This window comes from Mauremys reevesii, linkage group 1 (genome assembly GCF_016161935.1).
Source record: "Mauremys reevesii isolate NIE-2019 linkage group 1, ASM1616193v1, whole genome shotgun sequence".
Taxonomy (NCBI): Eukaryota; Metazoa; Chordata; order Testudines; family Geoemydidae; genus Mauremys; species Mauremys reevesii.
In genome coordinates this window covers 265,774,582-265,798,467 of record NC_052623.1, presented here as the reverse complement: position 1 = coordinate 265,798,467, position 23,886 = coordinate 265,774,582, and the positions used below count along the sequence as shown (strand labels likewise).

The window sequence follows — 23,886 nt, the reverse complement described above, 5'->3', positions numbered from 1 at the left end:
CTTTGCACTAATGAGGTTTATGTTTCATGAGAAAGATCAACTCTTGTGGAAAGCCACTCCTTGCACTTACATGCGTATGTGTGACCTCAATCAACAGGGCTGAAGGCCCATTTTGAGGGAGGAAATGTGTCTAATGGCTCAGCTACCAGGGGATGCAAATGGAAGTCCCAGCATAGCCACGAGCAAAGCAGAACAGATCACAAGGCAATGGAGAATCCTGCATAATCATGAAACTCGGCCCGCCGCTCTCTTCAGAACACCACAAGAGCCATTGGTACCAATGTTCTCTTTTATTTGAAGTTTTAATGCAACTAAAAGCTTTGTAATGTTTTATTAAAATGTCATCATGATGTTCCCTGGAGCAGCTGCAATACAAGACAAGCAGACCTTCCTGCCATCAATCTAGTTAAAACCTGAGGTGCCCTCCCATTTAGCTGCCTAGCTGGAGGCATCTTCCATGAACAGGAGAGGTCAGCACTACAGGGCCTTCTTCATTAAGACCTTGCTGGAAGTCAGGAGCAGTCTCATCCACAGCAGCTGGCCCCGGTTCCCCTGGGATGGTTTTGGCCACCGGCAAGAGGGTGAGGAAGCGAGATTACTTGATGCGATAAAGGACTTTCCGCTGCATGCGGTGTTGGATCTCGCCACGCCGCATCATGAGCTGCAGCACCTTGTAGATGGCGTGCTCGGGATATTTCTGGAAGAAAGAGGTGCCGGAGAATGACAATCCCTTATGAGCCTTTCACAGTAAAGCCATAAGTGGTGGGTGCTGCAGCCCACCCAGGAAGATGCACCATAGCCCAGTGAGAAAGAACACTGAAGTCATTCCAGACTGACAGATGTTTACATAGGGGGGGAAGGGCCTTGTAATACAGGATGAACTCTTCTCTGCGTCGCTGACTGGAATTCTGACTGTTCCAATATCAGTGGAAACAGTGGAAGGAGCTGAAACTGCAGTCAGGCACTGTGGGGTCCCAGGGCCAACACAGCTGCACAGAATGGAGAATCCCTACAGCATTCCCTAGACAGTCACCCACCTCCCTGGTTTCACACCACTCCCTGGCACCCAGCTGACTGGGATGGTACACAAGCAGCAGAAGGAGCCCAGCCACATTTCAGGAAAGAGTCCTCATAGCCATAGCTGTCTTGTAGGTTCTCGGTTTCCCAGCTCTTCAGACTGCCTGCACCAGGCACAGTCTACACCCACTAGGCTCACCTGTTTCGTGAAGTCCTGGATGATGCTGTGCTCTGACACCTGGGAACCAATGGCAAAGCGGCGCTTGAGCTGTTTTTCAATGCGGGACAGCATCTCCTGGTCCTCCTGTGTCGTGAAGCCCTCCACTCCTAGAGGAGAGACACTGGATTAGAGATCCCTGCGCCTCCAAAGACCTCGCTCATACTGCACAAGCTCCAATCTGCCCCATCCCCACAAAATCAAGAGACTGTGGACAACCCTTGGCAAGCAAAACGGTGACCGAATAGCAACATCCAGGCTGAATTATCATCTCAACTTCTGACAAACACACTGCTCTGCAAATCCCCTGGGTAAGCCTCGGTCTCCGAAAGGAACAGTAGAGTCAAGGGGCTATTTCCCATTGCTCCCCATGGAAATATGGGGTAGCTGGGGATCCAGCCCTCACACCCGAATAGCTCCCGTTCTGAACCAGGAAACACCCAGACTCAGCACTTCCTCTGGGGTTTGGATGAGTCCACGCTCCCCCTGACTTCAGACGGGAGCATTAGGCACTACACTAACCCTCTGCCTGGACTACAGGGACATGACGACACTTGCCACAGAATGAATGAAGGGCACCTGCAGCCCTGCGCATTACCCTGCATGGGGGAGTCACCATCGCAGCAGCACCAGGTGAGGTTGCTGTGTAGCACCCCCCCTAGAGGGATGGGGTTTATTCTGAACACGCAGATCAGAGGGGAGTGGGCTCAAAGGAGATGATTTACACTGCAAGAGGTTTCCAGGGGGAGGGGGTAACACACATTGCTCAGGGCCTTACCTGACAAGCTGCCTGACATGGCTGCATCGAGTGTGGACACTTGGAAAAGCCGCAAGGCCTCCTCGACGTCTCCCTCGGTGGCAAAAGGCTGAAACTTCATCTTGCTGAGGGACTCTGCAATCCGCACAATGGCCTCCAGCTGCCTGGGAACCACAAGGAAGCTCTTTCTAACAAAGTCTCCATGGGCCTCCACTCCCCCAGAACCCTTCCCTGCCTCAGGCCTTGTCTACACTACAGGACTATTTCGAATCTACTTAAGTCGAATTTGTGGATTCGACCTTATGAAGTCGAATTTGTGTATCCATACTAAATACACTAATTCGAACTTCTGAGTCCACATTAATGGGGCCGGCGTCGACTTTCGAAGTGGTGCACTATGGGAAGCTATCCCACAGTTCCCGCAGTCCCCGCTGCCCATTGGAATGCTGGGTAGAGCTCGCAATGCCTGCTGGGGGTAAAAATGTGTCGAGGGCGGTTTTGGGATACTGTCGTCATTGAACCGTCAATCACGCCCTCCCTCCCTGAAAGCGCCGGCGGGAAATCTGATCGCGCCCTTCTCTGGTCGGTTACAGCGCGGACGCCACAGCACTGCGAGCATGGAGCCCGCTGCGATCATCGCTGCACTTATGGCCGTTGTCAACTCCTCGCACCTTATCGCCCACCTCTTCCACAGTCAGATGCTGAGAAATTGGGCGAGGCTCCGGCAACATGGTGAGGAGAGTGGCGCAGGCCTCTGACAAAGCAGTGGAGATCATGGTGGCAATGGGTCAAGTTCATGGTGTGCGATTCTGGGCCCGGGAAACAAGCACAGACTGGTGGGACCGCATAGTGCTGCAGGTCTGGGATGAAACAGAGTGGCTGCGAAACTTCAGGATGCGTGGCACTTTCCTTGAACTCTCTGACTTGCTGGCCCCTGCCCTGAAGCGCCAGGACACGGATGCGAGCAGCCCTGAGTGTGCAGAAGCGAGTGGCCATAGCCCTCTGGAAACTTGCCACGCCAGACAGCTACCGGTCAGTAGCGAACCACTTTGGCATGGGCAAATCTACCGTGGGGTTGCTGTGATTCAAGTAGCAATCATTGAGCAACCGCTCTCAAAGGTAGTGACTCGGAAGCGTCAGGTCATCATAAATGGCCGCGCGATGGGATTCCCAAACTGCGGTGGGGCTATAGATGGGACTCACATCCCTATCCTGGCACCAGCCCACCAGGCCAGCGAGTACATTAACCGAAAGGGCTACTTTTCAATGGTGCTGCAAGCACTGGTGGACCATAGGGACGTTTTACCAACATCTTCGTCGGGTGGGCGGGCAAGGTTCATGACGCGCGTGTGTTCAGGAACTCTGGTCTCTTCAAATGCCTCCAGGCAGGTACTTTCTTCCCGGACCACAAAATAACGGTTGGGGATGTGCAGATGCCTACAGTGATCCTCGGGGACCCAGCCTACCCGCTAATGCCCTGGCTCATGAAGCCCTATACAGGCGCCTTGGACAGTGAGAAGGAACTCTTCAACTACCGGCTGAGCAAGTGCAGAATGGTCGTGGAGTGTGCGGAGATGGCGGAGCTTACTGACTCGCTCGGACATCAGCGAAAAAGAATATCCCGTAGTTATTGCTGCTTGCTGTGTGCTCCACAATCCGTGTGAGAGCAAGGGCGAGACCTTTTTGGCCGGATGGGAGGTTGAGGCAAATTGCCTGGCTGCTGTTTACGATCAGCCAGACACCCATGCCGAGAGAATATCCCAGCGGGAAGCGCTGTGCATCCGGGAGGCTTTGAAAGCTAGTTTCCTCGCAGAGCAGGGTAACCTGTGACTGTCCACTTGATTTTAAGAGAGCCTGATCATGGGCCTGTGTCTGTATGTGTCGAGTTAGATCTGAGCTCACAAATTCTCAAGTTTCCCCACTTCCAAAGCACGTTTTAAAAGTAATGACATGTAACAGTAATTAATAATAAATCTTTCGTTGACTTTGCATTTCTGTTCCTGGGTTGAAACATGGAAGCATACTGTGCTGGGTTCTGTGCACTGATGTACAGACCGCTTGTCCAATACAGGACGGACAGCCTCCTGCTCCTACATAGGTCTGTGGGGTGGGGGCGGTTTACAGTGATTGTGCATGTACGGGTGGGTTTGCAGGAATGGGTGGGTTTGCAGGAAGGCGAGGGTGCCGTCTTTGGATAGGGGTTTGCATGATGGCTGTGGGCTGTGGGTTTGGGCGTTGGAAGGGGTGAGGGTGTGGGGACGGGTGAGTATCTGTCCCTGGATGAGGGCTCTTTTTGGGGCTCAGGGCAGCGGAGAGGCTCGTGGCTGGAAGCCTGCCTTTACATTCGGGGATGGCAGGCGCCAGGACCCTGGACAAGCATACACATCAACAAATGACCCAGGGCAGCATACACCACACAGACTGACCCTGGTGCCTAGTGACTGCAGTCTGTGTGCCCTGCAGTTGACCCTGCCCCCAAGTCTGTACCCTGGTAATGTGGGCTATGCACTGCAATTAAAAATCCCCCCCCCCCACACACAAAGTCTTCTGACACGAGAAGCGTGGAAACAGAGAGTAACAGCAAACCGCTTTTAATAATGTTATACACAGTGGGGTTGAAACTTGGATTTGGGACTGGGTGATCCTGTAAGGGAAGAACTTCTACAAATTTAGGCGAGGTGTCTTGTACATTAGCGCTCTGCTGCGGTGCAGTGACAGTTCTCACAGCCCCTACCGCCCCTCCTTCTTGTAACTTTGGGTGATGGGGGGACAGGACTTCTTGGCGTTGGAGGGCAGTTGCAGATGCAGTGCAGGGGGGCTCTCTCCTCCTGCCTGCGGTCCTGCAGAACATCTACAAGGCGCCAGAGCGTGTCCGGTTGCTTCCTCAGTAGACCAAGCAGCGTTTGAGTCGCCTGCTGGTCTTCCTGCCGCCACCTATCCTCCCGTTCGATGTGTGTGCGATGCTGCTGACACAGGGTCTCCCTCCACTGTCTCTGCTCTGCCACCTCCGCTGTGGAGCAGGCCATCAGTTCCCCTAGTCTTTTTCTTTCACCGCCTAATGTTAGCCAGCCTCTGCAGTGTGGATGACGGGCAGTCGGGAAAGAGCCGCTGTGTGATGGGAAAAAGTAAGTGATTTCCTTGAACGGATACATGTTTGCGAACAGTGAACACAGTCTAGTCAGTTTCTGTGAACAAGACCATACAGGGCACCTAGTCTCACGAGATCTCAGGCCAAGTTCGAGATTTCGGAATACGCTTTCAGTGGTTGCGGTCTTGCATAGGAGAGACGGGAGGGACAGCTGAATCCGTCTAGCAGCCAGTCCTGGTAAGCCTTACAGTAGAGTCTGCTTAACAGTTAATGGATAGCTGTGCCCTCCGCTAAAGGCAATCTGGAAAGCATAAAGTCTGAGCCTTTTCCAGCCCCTCCCGGCAGTGCACGGGAAAGATCACTGTATGCTTTTCCTCTGTGGCCTCCAACACGTGGCTCTTAAGCGAGGGTCATTCTTATGCAAAGTAAAAGTCTACCATTCACAATAGTAACAGTACACTAATTCCCCTAATTAGATGCAGCACTTCCAGAATGACATTACCCTGAGGCGTGTCACTCGGAGTCAGAGAGAGCGGATGCTAAGAGAAGCCCTGCACAGTCCATATGCTGCCATGCTTGTCGAGGCGATGATTCCCCTTTACATTAGGATGGCCTGGCGTGGAAGAGTGTGCTTCCACGGAGCACCCAATAAGGCACCTCTCCCCAGGAACCTCCTGCTGAGGCTTTTTGAGCTGCTCTCTGAGAGCTTTTTTGAACTGTCCCAAGAGGATTATTGCTCTATTCCTATATGTGTTGACCTACTTTTTGTATAGTTTGAGATTTAAAAATTTTTATATAGTATTTCTATTTTTTATATACCTGTTTCTTAAAAAAATAAATGTTTCCCTGTTTGTGATCCTTCCCTGATTCTGAGTCCGGGTTAACGGGCGGTTAGTAGGGGATCTCTGTGAGGGTGATGAAGAGATCCTGGCTGTCAGGGAAAGCGGGAGTGGGTTCGCTGTCGCCTGCGCCGTCCTCCAAAGACCATTCCTCATCTTCCCCATCGCCAACATCGAGGAGGAACTGTCCCGTACACTATTCCGTCCTCGGAGTCCACCGTCACTGGTGGGGCAGTGGTGGCAGACCCACCTAGAATGGCATGCAGTGCCTCGTAGAAGCGGCATGTCTGGGGCTTGGCCCGGAGCGCCCGCTCTGACTTTTTGATACCCTTGTCTTAGGTCCTTGACTTTCACGCGGCACTGCATCGCATCCCGGCTGTATCCTTTGTCTTTCATGGCTTTGAGAGCTTCTAGAAGGTCTTTGCATTCCGCTTGCTGGAGCGCAGCAGCGATCAGATCCATGACTTCGGTCAGTCCATGCTGGGGCCTCTTTCTATTCTGGGATTGCCGGACTCCTCTGCTGGAGAGCTCTGCATCGTTGCAGGTGCCGATGTCCAACCAGGACGTCAGATTCAAAGTGCCCAGACAGGAAAATGAATTCAAATTTTCCCGGGTCATTTCCTGTGTGGCTGGCCAGAGAATCCAAGCTCGGACTGCTGTCCAGAGTGTCAACAGAGTGGTGCAGTGTGGGATAGCTTTGCATCCACACCTAGCCTAGTCATTCAGCTAGCCATGTCGAATTTAGCTTACTCCACCTGCCGGGTGGAGTACAAATCGAACTAAGAGCCCTCTGGTTCGAATAAATGGCTTTCTGGGTGTGGGGGGGTTGAGCGGTTTTTAGTAGCTGCTCTATAATTGAATTAAAGTCCTAGTGTAGACCAGGCCTCAGTCAGGAAATTCCTCCATTCCACAAACCGCCTGCTGCGTACATCCCAAAGCACTGAGTAAAACAGTCCTTTACCAGCTGAGGAAGGGTCATCACATCCCAGACAACCCCAGCTGTGCAAAGCAGAACACTCCCATCCTATCTGATGGGGGTGGGGCACTTGGACACAGACTGGAAATAGGGCGTATATTTTTAAGTGAGAGCAACTGGCCCATGGGACAATTTACCAAGGGGTTTTGGTGGATTCTCCATACTGGCAATTTTTAAATCAAGACTGGCTGTTTGTCTAAAAGATCTGCTCTAGGAATTATTTTGGGGGAAGTTCTCTGGCCTGTGTTATAGAGGAGGGGAGACTAGATCACCACAATGGTCCCTTCTGGCCTCATGTATGACTCTCACTCCCACACAAGGGAAACACCTAACCCAAGGCAGGGCCCCTCCCCAAGCACTGGATAGTTGTGCACAGTTACCACTAAGCAGACACTCTGCTAGCTCAGGCCACCGTTGTCCATTAAAAATGGGGGAGAAGGGAAATGGGGGGCAAAACTCTGGCCAGAAGGAGCAGTCTTCTCCTTTTCCACTCCCACCATAACCGAGACCCAGGTGCAGCCTGGAGACACACACTGGTATTTGTAGGTCATTACTCTGCCCTAGCCACTTTCCCTTAGGTGGTTCTGCCTCCAGTGAAGCTCTCAACAATGGAAGTTGCAGATCTGTGATATGCTACCCCACGTGTGTAAGAGCCTGGAGTCTCATGATCCCTATGCCAGGAGAAGGCAGAAACGGTAAGGACAGCTGGGTGGGCAGAGGGGGAGATGGAGAAGAGAGGAGCAGCCATCTTTAGGAGTGAAGCACTGACAGAAGAGCCTTAGAGCATGTACTTAGCTTTGGTGGCTTTAACAGGGTCCAACTCAATGCAGGCCTGGGGTCACCCGGAGCCTATTCCATTCTCAGGGGACTTGGGCAGCACTGGCCATATTCCCTTTGTAGTATTACCCCAAGCATCTAGGGTTCCCATCCCCTTTGTGTCCCTCCCCGCACCCAGGCAGACACATGCTCTCACCGGACGGTGATGGGGATACTGGACCGGCGGTCACTCTCCCGCTCATGCTGGCGGGCCCCGCTGCGCATCAGGACATAGCGGTTCTTCAGCTTCTCTGCAGCCTCTGCCGAAAGGCGCGGGCCGCACTTCCTGTCAGAAGGGAACGGGAAGTGCCATGAACCAGATGGTACTTGGGAAAAGACACACTGCCACCCCCCTACCTAAGCAGTGCAATGGCGCAGCCTCTTCCCATGCCACCGCAATCCAGGCCAGATTTTGTGAAAATCCAGGCCTTGGTGAGAACTTACCCAGCTGGTATCTCAAACAGAACCTCGGAGGTGACCCTGCCCTCCTGGGAACCAGGGGTGGAAATAACCCAAGACGCTGGGGGCTGACTGTAGAGGAGAGCTGATGGCCCCCCACTAAGGAATTAAAGGTCTGGGCCCGCCTAAGTGAAGTCACTTCAAGAAAGTGACCGGACCAGCAGCAGGGCCAGAATTGCTGAGCGTAACCATAAGTCCCAGCAGGAGTTTGAGAGAAGCAGAGAACACATCAGCATGGCACCATGCAGGACGTTCCCAGCAAGCTTTGCAGCCTGCATGTGGTTCTGCTGCCTGGCCCAGTCGTCACATCACCCAGACTTACGTTCGACAGTAGGAGATCAGCTTCTTCAGCTTGTTCAGTTCAATCTCGCCCTCCACTGCCTGGGTCTGCGTCAGGGCGCTCATATGTAATGACATCACATGTTTGGCCAGCGTCTAGAAACAATGCAGAGAAGAGGTGGATAACAGAATTCCTTCCGCCCTTCAAATGCTACAGACAGAAGGTGCCAGGGCAAAAGAGAACAAGCCAACTCCACCCTTCTCATCTGGCACTGGACACACTTGGAAGGTGAGCTGGGCAGACACTTTCCTCCACTGCCCCCTTCCACAAATCCTCTGCCCCAACATTGCTCCCAGCTAATCCTCCTGCATGTGTCCTACCCACCCCAGGCAAGTCGCAACACCCAGCCCACCGCCTGCCCTCACCACATCTCGCTCCTCATTGTGCTCATCCTTGACAATGAAGATCATGTCAAACCGGGACAGGATTGTGGGCATGAAGTCTATGTTCTCCTCGCCTTTGGTTTCATCCCAGCGCCCGAAGACAGAGTTGGCAGCAGCCAGGACTGAGCAGCGGGAGTTCAGAGTGGTTGTGATACCAGCCTGCACGGGAAATAGAAGGGGGAGTGGAGGTCAAGCCCCACATCAAACACAATAGCCATGTTGTTGTCTCTTAATACAGCTCCTAATGCAGGGTACAATGTCAGGATCACACAGAAGCATCCCGGGATAGCAGGGGGTGGGGAAAGCTATTTAACCATTTCCTCTACCTCTGGTTCTCAGAGCCCTGAGGAAACCTCACACATACCAGCATTTAAATAAGGCTCCATAAGTGGCATCCAGTTGGCCAGGGAAGGGTCCCCACTGGTGGAGGCTGGCAGGATAAGTACAGGGGGTTGGGACGGCACAGCCACATGAAACTCATTTGAGGAAGAGCTCCCTAAACTAAAGTCACCCATCAGTGGAAGCCACATTTAATACATAACACCAACAGCATGAGCGATGCGCTATAGACAGGTGACAAGGCCGTGGGGCGCACCCCGGATGTGCTCAAGGGAGTCATCCCGTCACAAATTTAATGATGGAAATGGAGAGGGACAGGTGCCTCATGAAGATGCAGTACTGGGAAGTAGTTTGATTTGGCGATAGCAGAATCCACAAGTTTAGGGCAGCAGGAGAAAGAGGAATCAAAAGTTACACTGAGATGTGAGCCTGAGCAGCAAGGGGCATGGCAGAGTTGCCAACAGGAAAGGTGGCCTGGAGGGAAGACAGGGAGTTTGGTTCCACTCATGCTGAACTGGAGAAGGATTTCCTTTACGCTCTCTCAGACAGAGACATCACCCCAGAGCAGGGCCTGCTGCTCCCAGACCAGAGCAGTCGGTAGCTCCAAACTCCAAAGAACGTACAATCTGTCAAACCAGTGATTAGCAGGGAACCCAGGGCAATGCTTGAGGCTCAGCCACCTTCTGGCAAAGGCCCCTGGGTCCACGAGAGCTGGTCACTCTGCTCCACAAGCAGCCCTGAGCTGGATTCAGGGGCCTATCCATACAGTTTCCCCTACCCTCTTCTCTCCTCACATTCCCCCAGTCTCAGCAGCAGCTCTGCAGTTTCACAGAGGGCTAGACGCAGGCTGGAGGCCAGTGCTGCTTGCTGGCAGCTCACCTTGGCGATGGAGATGGTCTGCTGTTCCATAGCCTCATGGATAGCCACTCGGTCGTCCTCCCGCATCTTGTTAGTGGGTGGAGAGGGAAAAATAAAATAGGTCATACCTGTTTGATTTCAGCTGAATATCCCTCCTTTCTGAGGCCTTGGCTCACTGGACAGCCTCATGCAGCCAGCACTGTTTCCTCCTCCAGCACACTCAAGTTTCACATATTTTTAATGCACACAAAATTGAGAGTTCTCTTGCAATTGCCTCCTGATGCCAGCTCCTTTTCCTGCCCTTCCCTATAGGGCACAGGTCTCCATCCACTGCAAACAACCCCAGCCCTTCCACACTGCAGCACAAAACATCACCCTCCAGGGGAACGCCCTTCCCTTCCTGTAGCAGCACATATAGTTCTCTCCAGGCAGCAGTTCCGTCCAAGGCCCCTCCCTTCACACCACCCTCAGAAAACATTGCACGGCCTTTCCCTCTGCATGCTATGTTTGTACCTTGTCAAATTCATCAATGCAGACCACTCCCCCATCCGCCAGGACCATGGCTCCTCCCTCCATGAAGAAGCTCCGCGTAGCGGGGTCTCGGATCACCGAGGCTGTCAAGCCAGCTGCACTGCTGCCTTTCCCCGAGGTGTACACCTGAGGGAAGGCCACGAAGAGGACAGCAGGTCAAGCACCATGGCAATCCTGAATCTGCCTCACTCAGCCAGGGAATTAAATAAACCAAGCGCAGGGTTGTGACCTCGGCCTCATAATAGCCACAGGCCAGCACAGCAGCTGCGAGATGAGATTTTGAGCCCTGAAGAGTACCTCCTCAGTGTGCACATACTGAGATCCAGCCTTGGCAGCCTTCAAGGTACAGAGTAAGGGGCCTTTACTTAGCCAGGTTTGGGGCTAATAGTTACAAAGAATTAGAGGGCTCCTAGGCAGATGATGCAGTTATTAAATACAGAAAGTAGCTTATTTGGTCACTTGAGTGAAACAAGCATAACTCTGCAGCCCACTGAAGAGGAAGAAAGGTGCCCAGATACAAGTGTCGACGAAGACAGCAGAAAAACATGGATGGAAATAAAATTCCACACTCAGTCTCAGTTTGGACCTCGGTGTCTGACAAATGCAGTCAATCAAAATTATTTCACCTGACCTTCCAACCTCCCTGTTAGTTTAGTTTGTTATATGCAGCTCAGCCAGCTTGGACAACAGGCTGGGGAAAATATGCCCAGTTAAATACTCCAATAAACCATGGCTGCGTTCAGAAAGTGACCCTGTGAGAAGTGCTCTCTGGTTCCGACCCATATTTGCCCACTCTTTATGCACATTTCTCTGCTGTTTACTGTGATCAATAGGCCCACGAGCTCATCAGCCTTGCAGAGCACTCTGGCTTCTACTGATTCATCAATAGAATCATCTACTGGCTCTGAGTCTCAATGACGCATGAAGCAAAAAGAAACTGATTCACCTTTATACAAAGTCTCCACCTTATGGTGAAGAAGTAACCTGGGTTACGTAGGACACTTACCCCAATGGGTGAACACTTCTCTACAAACTTCAGGAGCTGGGACTTGGCTGTGCCAGGGTCTCCCAGCATCAGCAGGTTAATGTCCCCTCTGCGGGTTAACCCATCCGGAAGTCTGCAGAGAAAGGCAGGAGGGGGAGGGGAGGGGCATTCTGATTAGACAATGCACAAGCAAAAACATCACTGACATGAAACTTTCTGCTTCTAGGAAACAGAAAAGGATCCCAGAAGGGTTTTATGCCTCGTGTTGCATCTCTGCCCCTGCTCCCTTCCCACTGTGCCCAGTCGGATTCATTTCCCTGACCTCTTGCGGGAGCCTCCGAACAGCAGACAGGCGATGGCTTTCTTGATGTCAGTGCTGCCGTAGATAGAGGGCGCAATGCTCTTGGCGATAGTCTCGTAGATGTTGGGCATGGAAGTGAGACGGCGAAATTCCTCCTCTTCCTGTGGAGTCACAGAGCCGGCAAAGCTGCGGCCTAGAAAGGGTGGAGGGAAGTAAACTGTGAATGAGCACCTGTCAGCAGCAGAGATGAACCTAGATCAAGCCTGGCTGGCCACCAGAGTTTTCTCCAGAATCCACCTGCCTGGCACAGCTGCGGGTCTGGGCACTACTTTAGTGACACCGTTACGAGTTCACAAGGAAAGTGTGGCGGAGTTAACGATACACAGCATGGACCAGAGTTTGCTATTGAAACCTGAGAGTGCAGCCCTGAGTAGAGGCCCTTAAAGCATTAGTTTTGTTCTGCAATAAAGAGGCAAGACTTACATTTGGTTCAGCTGATGGCAACCAAACTTGGAAAGATGCAACAGACATAAAGAGGAGAGTGACGTGGATCACTGCTTGATGTGGGGAGCAGGCTCAAGAGGCCTGATTGATGCTAGGGGGAGGAAAATGAGGATCTGGAGGAGGAAGCTATGCCTGATGCTTTGGGGGTGGGTGGAGAATCAGGAGCAGAACAAAAAACGAGCGTGCTTTTGAAACATGAGCTGGATTTTTAAAGCTGATGAGGGTTCCTGTTTAATTTTACCAAGCACAAGCAGCACAGAGCTGTGTAAGAAAGCAGAAGTGCATATACACAGGGAACCTGGGACTAATGCTACATCCCATCTGGACCAGTCTGACCTTTGCTACATGAGTGAAATTGATGGACGTGTGTTGCAGTTTTGTATGGAAAAGCAGCTCTCGTCCATGGCATCACTAGCTGGAGGTCACAGGTAAAGGCTGTTCAGAATGGAGGATTGTCTAACTCCATGTTATAACCTGAGCCAGAGAGGAAACCAAAGTAAGGTCTTACCTGAGCCATCGGTGTCCACCTGGATCCCCACCACACGGATATAAGAGCTTCGGATTCCCACTCCCACGTTGTCCCGGCCTTTGCTCTTGGTCTGGCCAGATTTCTTGATGGAATAGATGCCCATGATAGTAACTCTGTTTCCAGGGACGACTTTGTCACACAGATACCTGAGAGGAGGAAGGGGAAAGGAGTGTTAGTTCTGCATGGGATGGGAGGCAACTGAAGATTGGAAAACCCCCTTCATCTCTTCCTCTCCTTCCCCATCCAAACTTAGACAAGGTGTTTAGATTCCTGGCACTGGAGAACCAGGGAAGCTGCCGCTCAAGACAAAGGAACCTCACACCAAAAGTCACCATCTTCACCTCAAGCCCAACAAAAAAAAAAAGAAAAACCTCTTCTGCTCCAGTTTGCCTCTCCTTTCATGATGGTAACTGAGCAACTTTGCACACACGATCCAAGGATCTCAAAGCACTTTGCAAACCATTAAGCCTCATGGAATTGTTGCGAGGTAGGTATGTAAATATGGATCAACTAAGATTCCAAAACCTTGTTTATATCCATTTCCTGCCAATCCTTCTCCCCAGCAAAAAGCTGGGGAGATGAGAGCGCCCCCAACGTACATCCAAACCCAGATAATCACCTCATCCAGCAAATGGCTGGATCTGCCATTGATTCTCCTTGAAACAACCTCAGGATAGGCAGCAAGGGAAACCAGCATTACCTGTCGCAGTACAGCTGCATGTGCCGGGGCATCTCCCCATGTGGCACAGCATCTGGAGACTCCTGGAGCTTCAGGGTCTGGAAGTCCACACACTTGCACTTGTCCGGCATGATGAAGTATGGATCCAGGGGGCACTTTGGGCGGCCGGCCTGTTCCCTGAGCAAAGGGGGAATGTTAAAGAAACAGATCATTACAAAGCTAGTCAGTGGCATTAGGACTCAGGAGAGACCACCAGAAGCTCCATTTGCATCCAGTGATGCGATGGAGAATAGTGCCCTGTAAACACACAGGCTGACTTTTGCCTTTATTTAGCATTGCCTAGTGATCTGTAAGTGAAGCAGGCAGCAAGGCATGCTGGGATCCCCTGCCTTTAAGCCCAGAAGAGTCTCCCCATGGAAGCTCCCGAAGTGGGCAGATTTGGTAAGTGAAAAGCCACCTTACCTTAGACTGCGATGCTGAATTCTGACAAGACAGTGACAAACTGGAGGAGGCTATTTGCACAAGAGAAATGCTACAGGCCCCAACTGAGATCAGGGCTCCACTGGGCTGGGTGCTGTTTAGAGACACTGTAAGAGCCAGTCCCTGCCCCAAAGAGCTAGTCAGACAAAGGGAGGCAGAATGGAAAGCTCAGAAAAAAGAAATAAAATAAATTAAGGGGAAAGAGATGAACTGATGGGGCAAGATTTTAGAGGTTTAAATCTGCTTAGCTTGGTAAGTAACAACTAATGAGGACAAAAGCCTATGAGGCTATAACACAAAGGAAGCAAAGAGCTATTTAGAGTTGTACCAGGAGGTTTAGTTCGGGTTAGTGGGATAAACTATAAAAGGGAAAGTGTAGGCTGAATAACATCCTGACACAGATTTATTAGCGTGGTCTATGGTTCCCCAAGGGACACTGAAGTCATTTTCAACAAAAGCTGAGGTTTCCAAAGGCACCTAGAGCCACAGCTGCCAACTTTCACGTGATAAATAAGCACCCTGACTTTCACAATAAAACCAAAAATCAATTCCCATTTCAAAACAAGGTTAAGCCAAGCCAATCCCCAAGAACCCCAACGCTCTAGGTGACTAGATCCCCCCGGCGTGCAGTCTGGGACTGTGGTGGGCCCACCGTGCACCCCTGACTCTCTCCCTCCCTTGTCTCCGCCAGCTGGGAGCCAATCAAAAAAAAGATGCAACAAGCTACAAGCCAAAAGCTAAACAAGCAACTCAAGCCAATTAAGCCAAAAAACAAGCCCAATTTCTGTGTTTTTTTCGCGGGTTTGGCATGTCTGCCTAGAGATTGGCACACACGACTCCTGTTCATTTCTAATGGAAATCGGGCATCCAAATCCCTTGGAAGAGCAGCTTGGGGAAGCTCATCCTAAGTGCATAGAGCCACTTCAGGATATCCTTATTCATGCTGAATGCTACATTACACCATAAATAGCCCTACTGAATTCAATGGGGATACTCAGGGCATGTCTACACATACAGCACTGCAACGCATCTGGTGAAGATGCTCTATGCCAGCAGGAGAGAGCTCTCCCATCAGCATAATAAAACCACCTCTGCTAGTGGCAGAAGCTATGTCGGCAGGAGCAGCTCTCCTGCCAATATAGCGCTGTCCACACTGGCGCTTATGTCAGTGTAACTTACGTCGCTCGGGGTGTGTGATTTATTCACACCCCTGAGCGACATATGTTCTGCCGACAAACTGTAGTGTAGCCATAGCCTCAGTGCGAGAAAGTGCCTCACAATCTGGCTCACTGCAAGGAACAATGCACTCACTGGGGACAGGGGAGGGTAATTAAATGGACCAGACGGCCTAGCAGGGCATTTCATTTATCTACACACACACACACCTACACGACATGCCTTGTCTGGTGACCGAGCAATCAGACTGCCTTTTTACTAATACTTCTTTTTTGACTGGAAGCTTTTGGAGACAAGGACCATCTATTCTTAAAACTCAGGCCAGGTGAGCAGCCCATTGGTACTCAGGAAGTACTTAAGGACTTTTATCAGAGGGTAGCCGTGTTAGTCTGGATCTGCAAAAAGTGACAAAGAGTCTATAAGGTGCCACAGGACTAACAGATGTATTGGAGCATAAGCTTTCGTGGGTGAATACCCACTTCGTCAGATGCACCCTAACCCCCAACACATGCAGACCTGGCAAGGCCTTCAACTCACAGCTCAACTAACTTAGTCACCATGACTTATTTATGAGTACAGAGGACTCTCCATCCAGCAAAGGGCTGGTTGACAGTCCCCTAGATCCCAGCACCAGGTGAGACCTACTCATGCAGCATCCACTGCCAGGTGGACTTCAAATTCCTACTCAGTCTTCCTGGGTCTCCCCATCCTACCCAGGATCCCTGAAAGGACTCCCATTGCTTACGTATTACACTTCCTGGGCAGGGCATAACCCTCCAGGCCGGGGCGCACGGTGATGTTGCTGATGGTGTTACGGCAGCTGCGGCACTGGATGGCGATCTTGGTGGCTTTGGCTCTCACAGCAGTTGCAGCAATTATGATCCCAGGGATCTTCACCAGATGGGACATCTGGTCAGACTGAGGAAGGAGAGGTGGGGGTGGTAAGAAAACATCTCACACAGGGAGATGGGAAACCCCAACATGGCAGGGAACTGGGGGGCGGGGGGAGGGAGGGGAAGAGATAGACACGACACAGCAGCCTTCACACCCAAAACAGCCAGAATCATGAGTATGATGCTTTGTGGGAAACATGGGGAAAGCTACCCATACAAGGAATCAAGAAGGTGGGTTTGGAATTAACACAGCCATCTCTTTCCTCCCCCTCCCAACCCGCACACACACCTCCCCACAGAATATTTTAGGTGAGTAGTTTGGATCCATACAATAGCCTACCAAGTCAGTTATTCTTCTTGGTTCCATATGCAAATGAAAAATGAAATAGCTGGACTTTAGTATGTGCTATGAGTGTCATCTTAACAAGAGTGCTCTGCTGAACTCCCAGGGCCTGCTCACTTTCCAAGCCCTTCTCCTGTAACACATTAGGGCTCAAAGCTATGGTGTGCATCTCAGGGAAGCAGCCATTCCCCCCACACAGACAAAGCAGGTGGCACTACACAGCCACAGACCAGAGGGAGGGGGCTGTGCTTTTTTAATAAGCCACGTTTCTTCCAGCTGCATTTTGCATTGTATTGATCAGGGAGAAGTTTGTGGTGAAGAAAGCAGCGTTCCCCAGAAAGACTCTCAGAGGCGCAGAAATAATTCTCACCATCTAACGGACAGATCAGAATACCCATCCACTGACACTTTGCCACCAAAACAGTAACCAGAGCTATAAAGACCTGGTACACACACAGTTTTGGTATCAATTTAACTACTTCAGTAAAATATCCCCCTCCCCCCAATTGAAGTAGTTACACTGCTACACCCTCTAGCATGGATATGGATATACCTGCATAAAGGTACCCTGTATCAGTATAGCTTATTTTCCTAAATTTATGGGAATAAGCTATAGCAGTATAAGCACCTTTATACTGGCATTAGTGTAGCCACACTAAGGGAATGTACTGCTTTAACTATACTGGCTCAAACCAATGTTCAAGCATTACAGCAACAGTGTGTAAAGCAGCCCTAAGACTAATGAGTCCCATCAAGTGTAGTAAGTTAAATACATGTCATCTGGTACAGTGTTATCCTGATAAACAGCAGAGAGGGGTCAAAACCCAAACCATTTATCCAACCCAACCTCTCCCCCCAGCTAAACCTGGAGCAAGTCATCAGGTTCTAGCAGCTCTCGCCACAGGCAAATCCACCAGTGGACAATTCCTGTCCCCACTGCTCCATATCATGAGTGGATTCAGCTCACCTTCAGACTCCGGATATTGGCTGCATTGGCATCCGACCTCAGCATGACCTGGATGTCTTGAAGTGTCTCCTCCCCTGCTGGGCGAGGACGAGTGACCTCATCTGCTACTTCCTTTGCCGCCTCCTCCAGCTAGGGAGGGAATAACACAGCTCAAGTTGCCATTCACACCAAGAAGAATCCTTGGGGCTATTGTGGTTACCTGACTGCCTATGATTAGCTGGTAGTATGCCAGTTCTAAGACTGCTCTTAAAGTAGTCCTCCATGTCCTCCCTTCCATGGTATCCCCCATCCTTACCAGTTGCAGGTGCTCTGCAGGCTGCTTGTACAGGTAATCTGCCAGGTCCTCATCAAAGCTGGCCAGGTCCTCCATCTCCACCTCGATCCAGTACTGGCCGAGGTTGTAATGCCGTTTAAGCTCATCCCTGCGAGGCGACAAGAGTAAGACTTGAGGCAGAAAGCATCATGCAAATCTTAGCAAATGCATGTAGTCAGCAAGCCTAGGGGCAAGGAAACGCCACAGAAGGGACCCAGGCACCACCCTATAAATCGTTCAAAGTGACCCTCTGGTTCAGTTGGAAGCAGAATGGATAGATTTTGTAGGTTCATAGAATCATAGAATCTCAGGGTTGGAAGGGACCTCAGGAGGTCATCTAGTCCAACCCCCTGCTCAAAGCAGGACCAAACCCAACTAAATCCTTGGCAAGGAAGGTGATCCAGGAAAGTGACAAGAGCGCCATAAGGGATACAGAGGAAATGGAGACAGAGACTATTGCGCAGATTTTTCACAGGGCATTCAAATCCACCTTCTAAAATTGTGTTCAAATGAAACCAGACCTGGCCCCGATGGTACATGTAACATTTAGTGCCAATGTGCACATCTTTACTTCAAGCACAAATTATAAGGTCCATCACACCCAAATTATGGATTTTAAAATGCATGATGTAATAAGAATTGTTGATGTTCACCTTAAAAATCAGGATGCAGGGAAATAAAAGATGGATGGTTGGTTATTTCTCAGTCTCTTGGGTGATCTGTGCCCATTCTTTATTTCCCTGCATCCTGCAGATCAATCAGCACTTATTCTATAAACAAAGGAACACGGACCTTGCAGTTTAAAAATACATGAAGTAGAAATACATTTAATCCACAGAGTGATTTCTCACAGACCTCAAAACACATGGGATGAAAACTCGTTATTGACTTACACTAAAGAGAAACCCAAACTAAACCCCAGATTTAAACACCCTGAAACATGAAACTGGGGACTTGAAATTCCGATGTAGAGCCAAACTTCGCAGTGCAGGCAATGGAGGGCAGCATAATCCAGTGAATGGGGCACTGGACAGGCAGTCTAGAGAACCAGGTTTCATTCCCTGCTCTGTCACTGGCATGCTATGTGGTCCCAGGGAAATCACTACACCTCTCGGTGCCTCAGTTTCCCCACCTGCACAAACAGCGATGATGACAGTGACCATCCAGTGAAAAGCTGTTTGGGAGCTACAGGTGAAAGTGCTGTGTAAGCGCTAACGATTATTTAGATTGGACACACACTAGAAGGAAAGTTAACAGCTACCCCTTCAAAGGGAGAAGAGAAGGTAGATAGCTGAAGGCAGAGCTGGCTGGAGGGATTCCTTCTCTGTCTCAGCAGCACCTGTATTTGAAGGTGAAGCCAGACCGGTCCGTGCCCACCCGGTACTGCCTCAGGAACTCCTTGAACCGCCTCTGCAGCTGGGATTTCCGGACCTGGCCCTCATCTGCCACCGGGTCGCCCCCAAAGCTGTCGCTGTAGTAAATGCCGGGATCGTCAAAGCCGGACATGGCGAAGACTGTTCCACCGCCCTGGGCAAGCTGCGGAGAAGGGGATACATCAGCCCAGCTCTCTCCGCAGAGAGCGCGCCCGTCTGACACACCCGTGCAATAACCCCTATCTACCGCCCCCCACTTCGCATGCGACCCCCGGGGATCCCCCAACCAACTCCCCCCATCTACCCCCCACTTCCCATCCGACCCCCGGGGATCCCCCAACCAACCCCCCCACTCCTCCTCCTCCTCCTCCTCCTCTGCCGCCCGCAAGATCTCCCGATAACTCGCTACCCCCCGGCTCACTCACCTCGTATCGCCCCAGTAGCAGACACGCGCGGACCAGCCGGTTTTCGCGGCAAAACTGGGAATCGGAGGGGGGGGACTAAGAAACGTTCCACCGAGTTAAGAGACGCGCGCCCTTATTGGCCAATCTGGAGCTTGACGCCGGTGATTGGCCCAGCGACGTTCCGCCTAGTCCAGCCTGATCCGGAAATGAGCGGAGGGTCGCCATGGAGACGGAAGAGGATTGGAGGAGGTGCTGAAGCCCCGCCCCCTCCCCGCCCTCCCGTGTGGTCAGGCGCAGTTTGGCGCGAAAACCCGGTTGGAGGGAAGTGACAAGTGAAGGGGAGGGAGTAAGATGGCGGCTGGGCCGAGCCATTCTGGGCCGGGCGCGGGGGAGCGAGGCGGGCGGGCGCTCCTACCCCTGCACGTGGCTCTGTCTTTGCGACCAGGGATGGGTGGGCGGAGCTATCAGCCCTCGGGGGTCCTGGGAGTCAAAGGGCAGCTGCAGGGTGCTGCCAGTGCCAGTCAGCTGCAGTAACCTGGGCCCTCCATCACTGTCCCCTGGTCCATACTGTGCTGAGATGGCCTGTCCTGCTGGGCCCCAGTGCCTTAGTAACACAGACAGTGCCGAATAACTGTCCCCTGGTCCATACTATGCTGAGATGGCCTGTCCTGCTGGGCCCCAGTGCCTTAGTAACACAGACTGTGCCGGATAACTGTCCCCTGGTCCATACTGTGCTGAGATGGCCTGTCCTGCTGGGCCTCAGGACCATAGTAACACAGATTGCGCCAGATAACTGTCACCTGGTCCATACACCAATATGGCCTGTCCTGCTGGGCCCCAAGACCACAGTAACACAGACTGCCCTTGAATAATTGTCCCCTGGTCCATACACCGATACAGCCTGTCCTGCTGGGCCCCAGGGCCATAGTAACACAGACTGCCTCGGATAACTGTCCCCTAGTACATACACTGATATGACCTGCCCTGTTGGGCCCCAGTGCTGTAATAACACAGACTGGCCCCTCAGTAAATTGCCTCTGGTTCATACTACTCCAATATAGCCTGTCCTGCTGGGATCCAGTGCCACAGTAATACAATCTGGCCCCTAGATAACTATCCCCTAGGGCCTAGTCCATACTGCTCCAATATGGGTCATTCTGCTGGGCCCCAGTGCCCGCTCGATAACTGTTCCCTTGTCTATAGTGCACTGATATGGCCTGTTGCGTTGGGCCCCAGTGCCATAGAAACACAAGCTGGCCCCTCAATAACTATCCCTTGGTCCATATAGCACCGATACTGCCGAGTGCTGTAGTAACACTAACTGGCCTCTCAGTCCCTATTTCCTGGTTCATACTGCTCTGATGTGGCCTGTCTGTTCCTGCCAGCTGCCAGAACTATAGTGACCCAGGCTAGTCGTGGTGCTGGAACTAGAGATGCTGCTGCAACCCCTGGCTTGAAGTAGTAATAACATACACCAAATACATGGTTCCATCATCAGCATCCCCACTATAAAAATTGTTCCAGCACCCCAGCAGGCTGGCTCCTTGTTAACCATCCCCTGGTCCATACTGCACCAAGAGAACCCATCCTGCCAGGCATCAGTGCTGCTGTAACATAGTGTAACCCACACACCTTCTGGGTATGGTGGGCTGTCCCATCTAGTGGCACTGAGACCGCTTAGAGAGAAAGAGATAAAATGAGTCTGCTCTACAGCCTTAGCTAAGAGGCAGTTGGCTTTAGCTCATACAGTAGAGGCTCATGCTTTAAGCTCCAGAGGTCCCTGTTCAATCCTACCTGCCGATAACCAGGCTCTGTCAGCATTACAATAGCACTAGCTTTTAAAGTAGTTTTTCTTTTTTTGCATTCAGTTTAAAAAATAAAAGTGTGTTCTGGCCCCAGAGCTGTATAGCCTTTGCCTGTTGGGCTCTGCTAAGGCCCCTGGCAGCAGATCACCTTAAGGGTCTCCAGGGAGCAGAAGATACTTCCAAGAAGGCTGCTATTGAAAAGCATCTGGTTATATAACAAGTTTACAAGCACTCATGAAGAGAGCAGTACTAGGGTTGCCAACCCTCAGGATTGTTCTGGAATCTCCAGGAATTAAGGATTCATCTTTAATTAAAGAACATATCATGTGATGAAACCTCACGGAATACGTCCAATCAAGATTAGCAATCCTAAATTGTACAGTGTGCACAAGTTCTTGTACCATGAATAATATATGGATGGGAGATGACCCTCTACAGTAAGTTTTCCTGTGTTTTCTGTTTTTCATACACATGCAAAATATTTGCTTGGTTGTTAGGCACTTGCTGTACTTCGTAGTCTGTGTCTATATTGACTGTACTAGTACTCCTTCCATATCAGTTGGCTTTCTGTGTGATTATAAGGTAAATGTAGGTCTGGTGTCTGTGCTGTAATCTCTTCTGTCGATTTACAGCGGTCTCTAAGGCTATTGGTCTGGGGCCTTTTACCAGAATTTAATTACATAAGAAAGGCCGTACCAGGTCAGACCAAAGGTCCATCTAGCCCAGTATCTGTCTACCGACAGTGGCCAATGCCAGGTGCTCCTGAGGGAGTGAACCTAACAGGCAATGATCAAGTGATCTCTCTCCTGCCATCCATCTCCATCCTCTGACGAACAGAGGCTAGGGACACCATTCTTACCCATCCTGGCTAATAGCCATTTATGGACTTAGCCACCATGAATTTATCCAGTCCCCTTTTAAACATTGTTATAGTCCTAGCCTTCACAACCTCCTCAGGTAAGGAGTTCCACAAGTTGACTGTGCGCTGCGTGAAGAAGAACTTCCTTTTATTTGTTTTAAACCTGCTGCCTATTAATTTCATTTGGTGACCCCTAGTTCTTGTATTATGGGAATAAGTAAATAACTTTTCCTTATCCACTTTCTCAACATCACTCATGATTTTATATACCTCTATCATGTCCCCCCTTAGTCTTCTCTTTTCCAAACTGAAGAGTCCTAGCCTCTTTAATCTTTCCTCATATGGGACCCTCTCTAAACCCCTAATCATTTTAGTTGCTCTTTTCTGAACCTTTTCTAGTGCTAGAATATCTTTTCTGAGGTGAGGTGACCACATCTGTACACAGTATTCGAGATGTGGGCGTACCATGGATTTATATAAGGGCAATAATATATTCTCAGTCTTATTCTCTATCCCCTTTTTAATGATTCCTAACATCCTGTTTGCTTTTTTGACCGCCTCTGCGTGGACATCTTCAGAGAACTATCCACGATAACTCCAAGATCTTTTTCCTGACTCGTTGTAGCTAAATTAGCCCCCATCATGTTGTATGTATAGTTGGGGTTATTTTTTCCAATGTGCATTACTTTACATTTATCCACATTAAATTTCATTTGCCATTTTGTTGCCCAATCACTTAGTTTTGTGAGATCTTTTTGAAGTTCTTCACAATCTGCTTTGGTCTTAATTATCTTGAGTAGTTTAGTATCATCTCTGTTTTATGTCACACCTGAAAGACAGCATCTTCTGCAAGTGCTTGTTTATAATAAGATGACAACGTGAAGTGATATAGCCTGCAACTATGATAGCTACTAGCCAGGGGAAAGAGAATCCTTTGCATAATGGTTGCTGTAGCAATACTGGTTATGGTGCTGTCTTTATCACCGCACTGAATAAGTCAGATCTGGTGACTAATAATTGGTGTTGCCTTGGTTGTTAGCTATGCTGCCTTGTACGGTTTATATGCTTGCAGTCTTTTAGCTCTGCTCTGTATAATTAAAAGCCAGTCTGGTGTTATCGTCAGGAATTTAACATCTTAGTTTTAAAATATACCTGCTTTTCTAATCCACGGTGAAGTTGTCAGCCAGGCACTGAATGGATTCATGATGGGGCAGGCCCTCATGAATGGTGAAAGTCAGCACAGGTCCACTGAAGTCAATTGGTGCAGCTCAATTGACAACAGCTGAGGCTCAGGCCTAGGAAATGTGGACATAGCTCACCAACTATGTCAGAGACATTTTATAAAATTAACAGTACCTCGCTCTTACACAGAGCTTTTCATCCATCGATCTCAAAGTGCTTTATGCAGATAGGTAAGTGTAGTTATATCTACATGGCATAGACAGGTTAAGAGACTTTCCTAAGGTCACACAATGAATTGGTGTCAAAGCTGGGAAAAGAGACCCGATCTGCTAACTCCCCATTCTGCGCCTCATTGTGTCAGTTTTTTTGAGCATGCAACCAGTCCCTCCCAAAGCATTAACAGAGCCAGCAAAAGGCACCTCCTTCCTCCCCCAGACCAGATAAGGCACTAACCCCAGGAAATACACAGCAGA

General features: G+C 50.4%; 1 protein-coding gene across 2 annotated transcripts; it reads right to left on the bottom strand.

Annotated features, from left to right (window-relative positions):
- Window positions 1-271: 271 nt before the first annotated feature.
- On the bottom strand, window positions 272-19,731 carry MCM5 (minichromosome maintenance complex component 5). 2 transcript variants are annotated; one of them, XM_039486703.1, is made up of 17 exons: window positions 19,589-19,731; window positions 19,130-19,326; window positions 17,773-17,899; window positions 17,478-17,606; window positions 16,020-16,192; window positions 13,640-13,795; window positions 12,919-13,085; window positions 11,928-12,099; window positions 11,627-11,738; window positions 10,603-10,746; window positions 10,111-10,176; window positions 8,875-9,051; window positions 8,492-8,604; window positions 7,868-7,996; window positions 2,013-2,155; window positions 1,217-1,344; window positions 596-697 (listed from the first exon to the last, which is right to left on the bottom strand). In XM_039486703.1, the coding sequence occupies exons 2-17, from the start codon at window positions 19,294-19,296 to the stop codon at window positions 596-598; spliced, it is 2,205 nt and encodes a 734-aa protein (XP_039342637.1). In that variant the 5' UTR covers window positions 19,297-19,326; window positions 19,589-19,731. The 2 variants fall into 2 exon arrangements, with proteins under 2 accessions (XP_039342630.1, XP_039342637.1); XM_039486696.1 differs by lacking the exon at window positions 19,589-19,731 and having other exon boundaries at window positions 272-697; window positions 19,130-19,296.
- Between the last annotated feature and the right edge of the window lie 4,155 nt (window positions 19,732-23,886).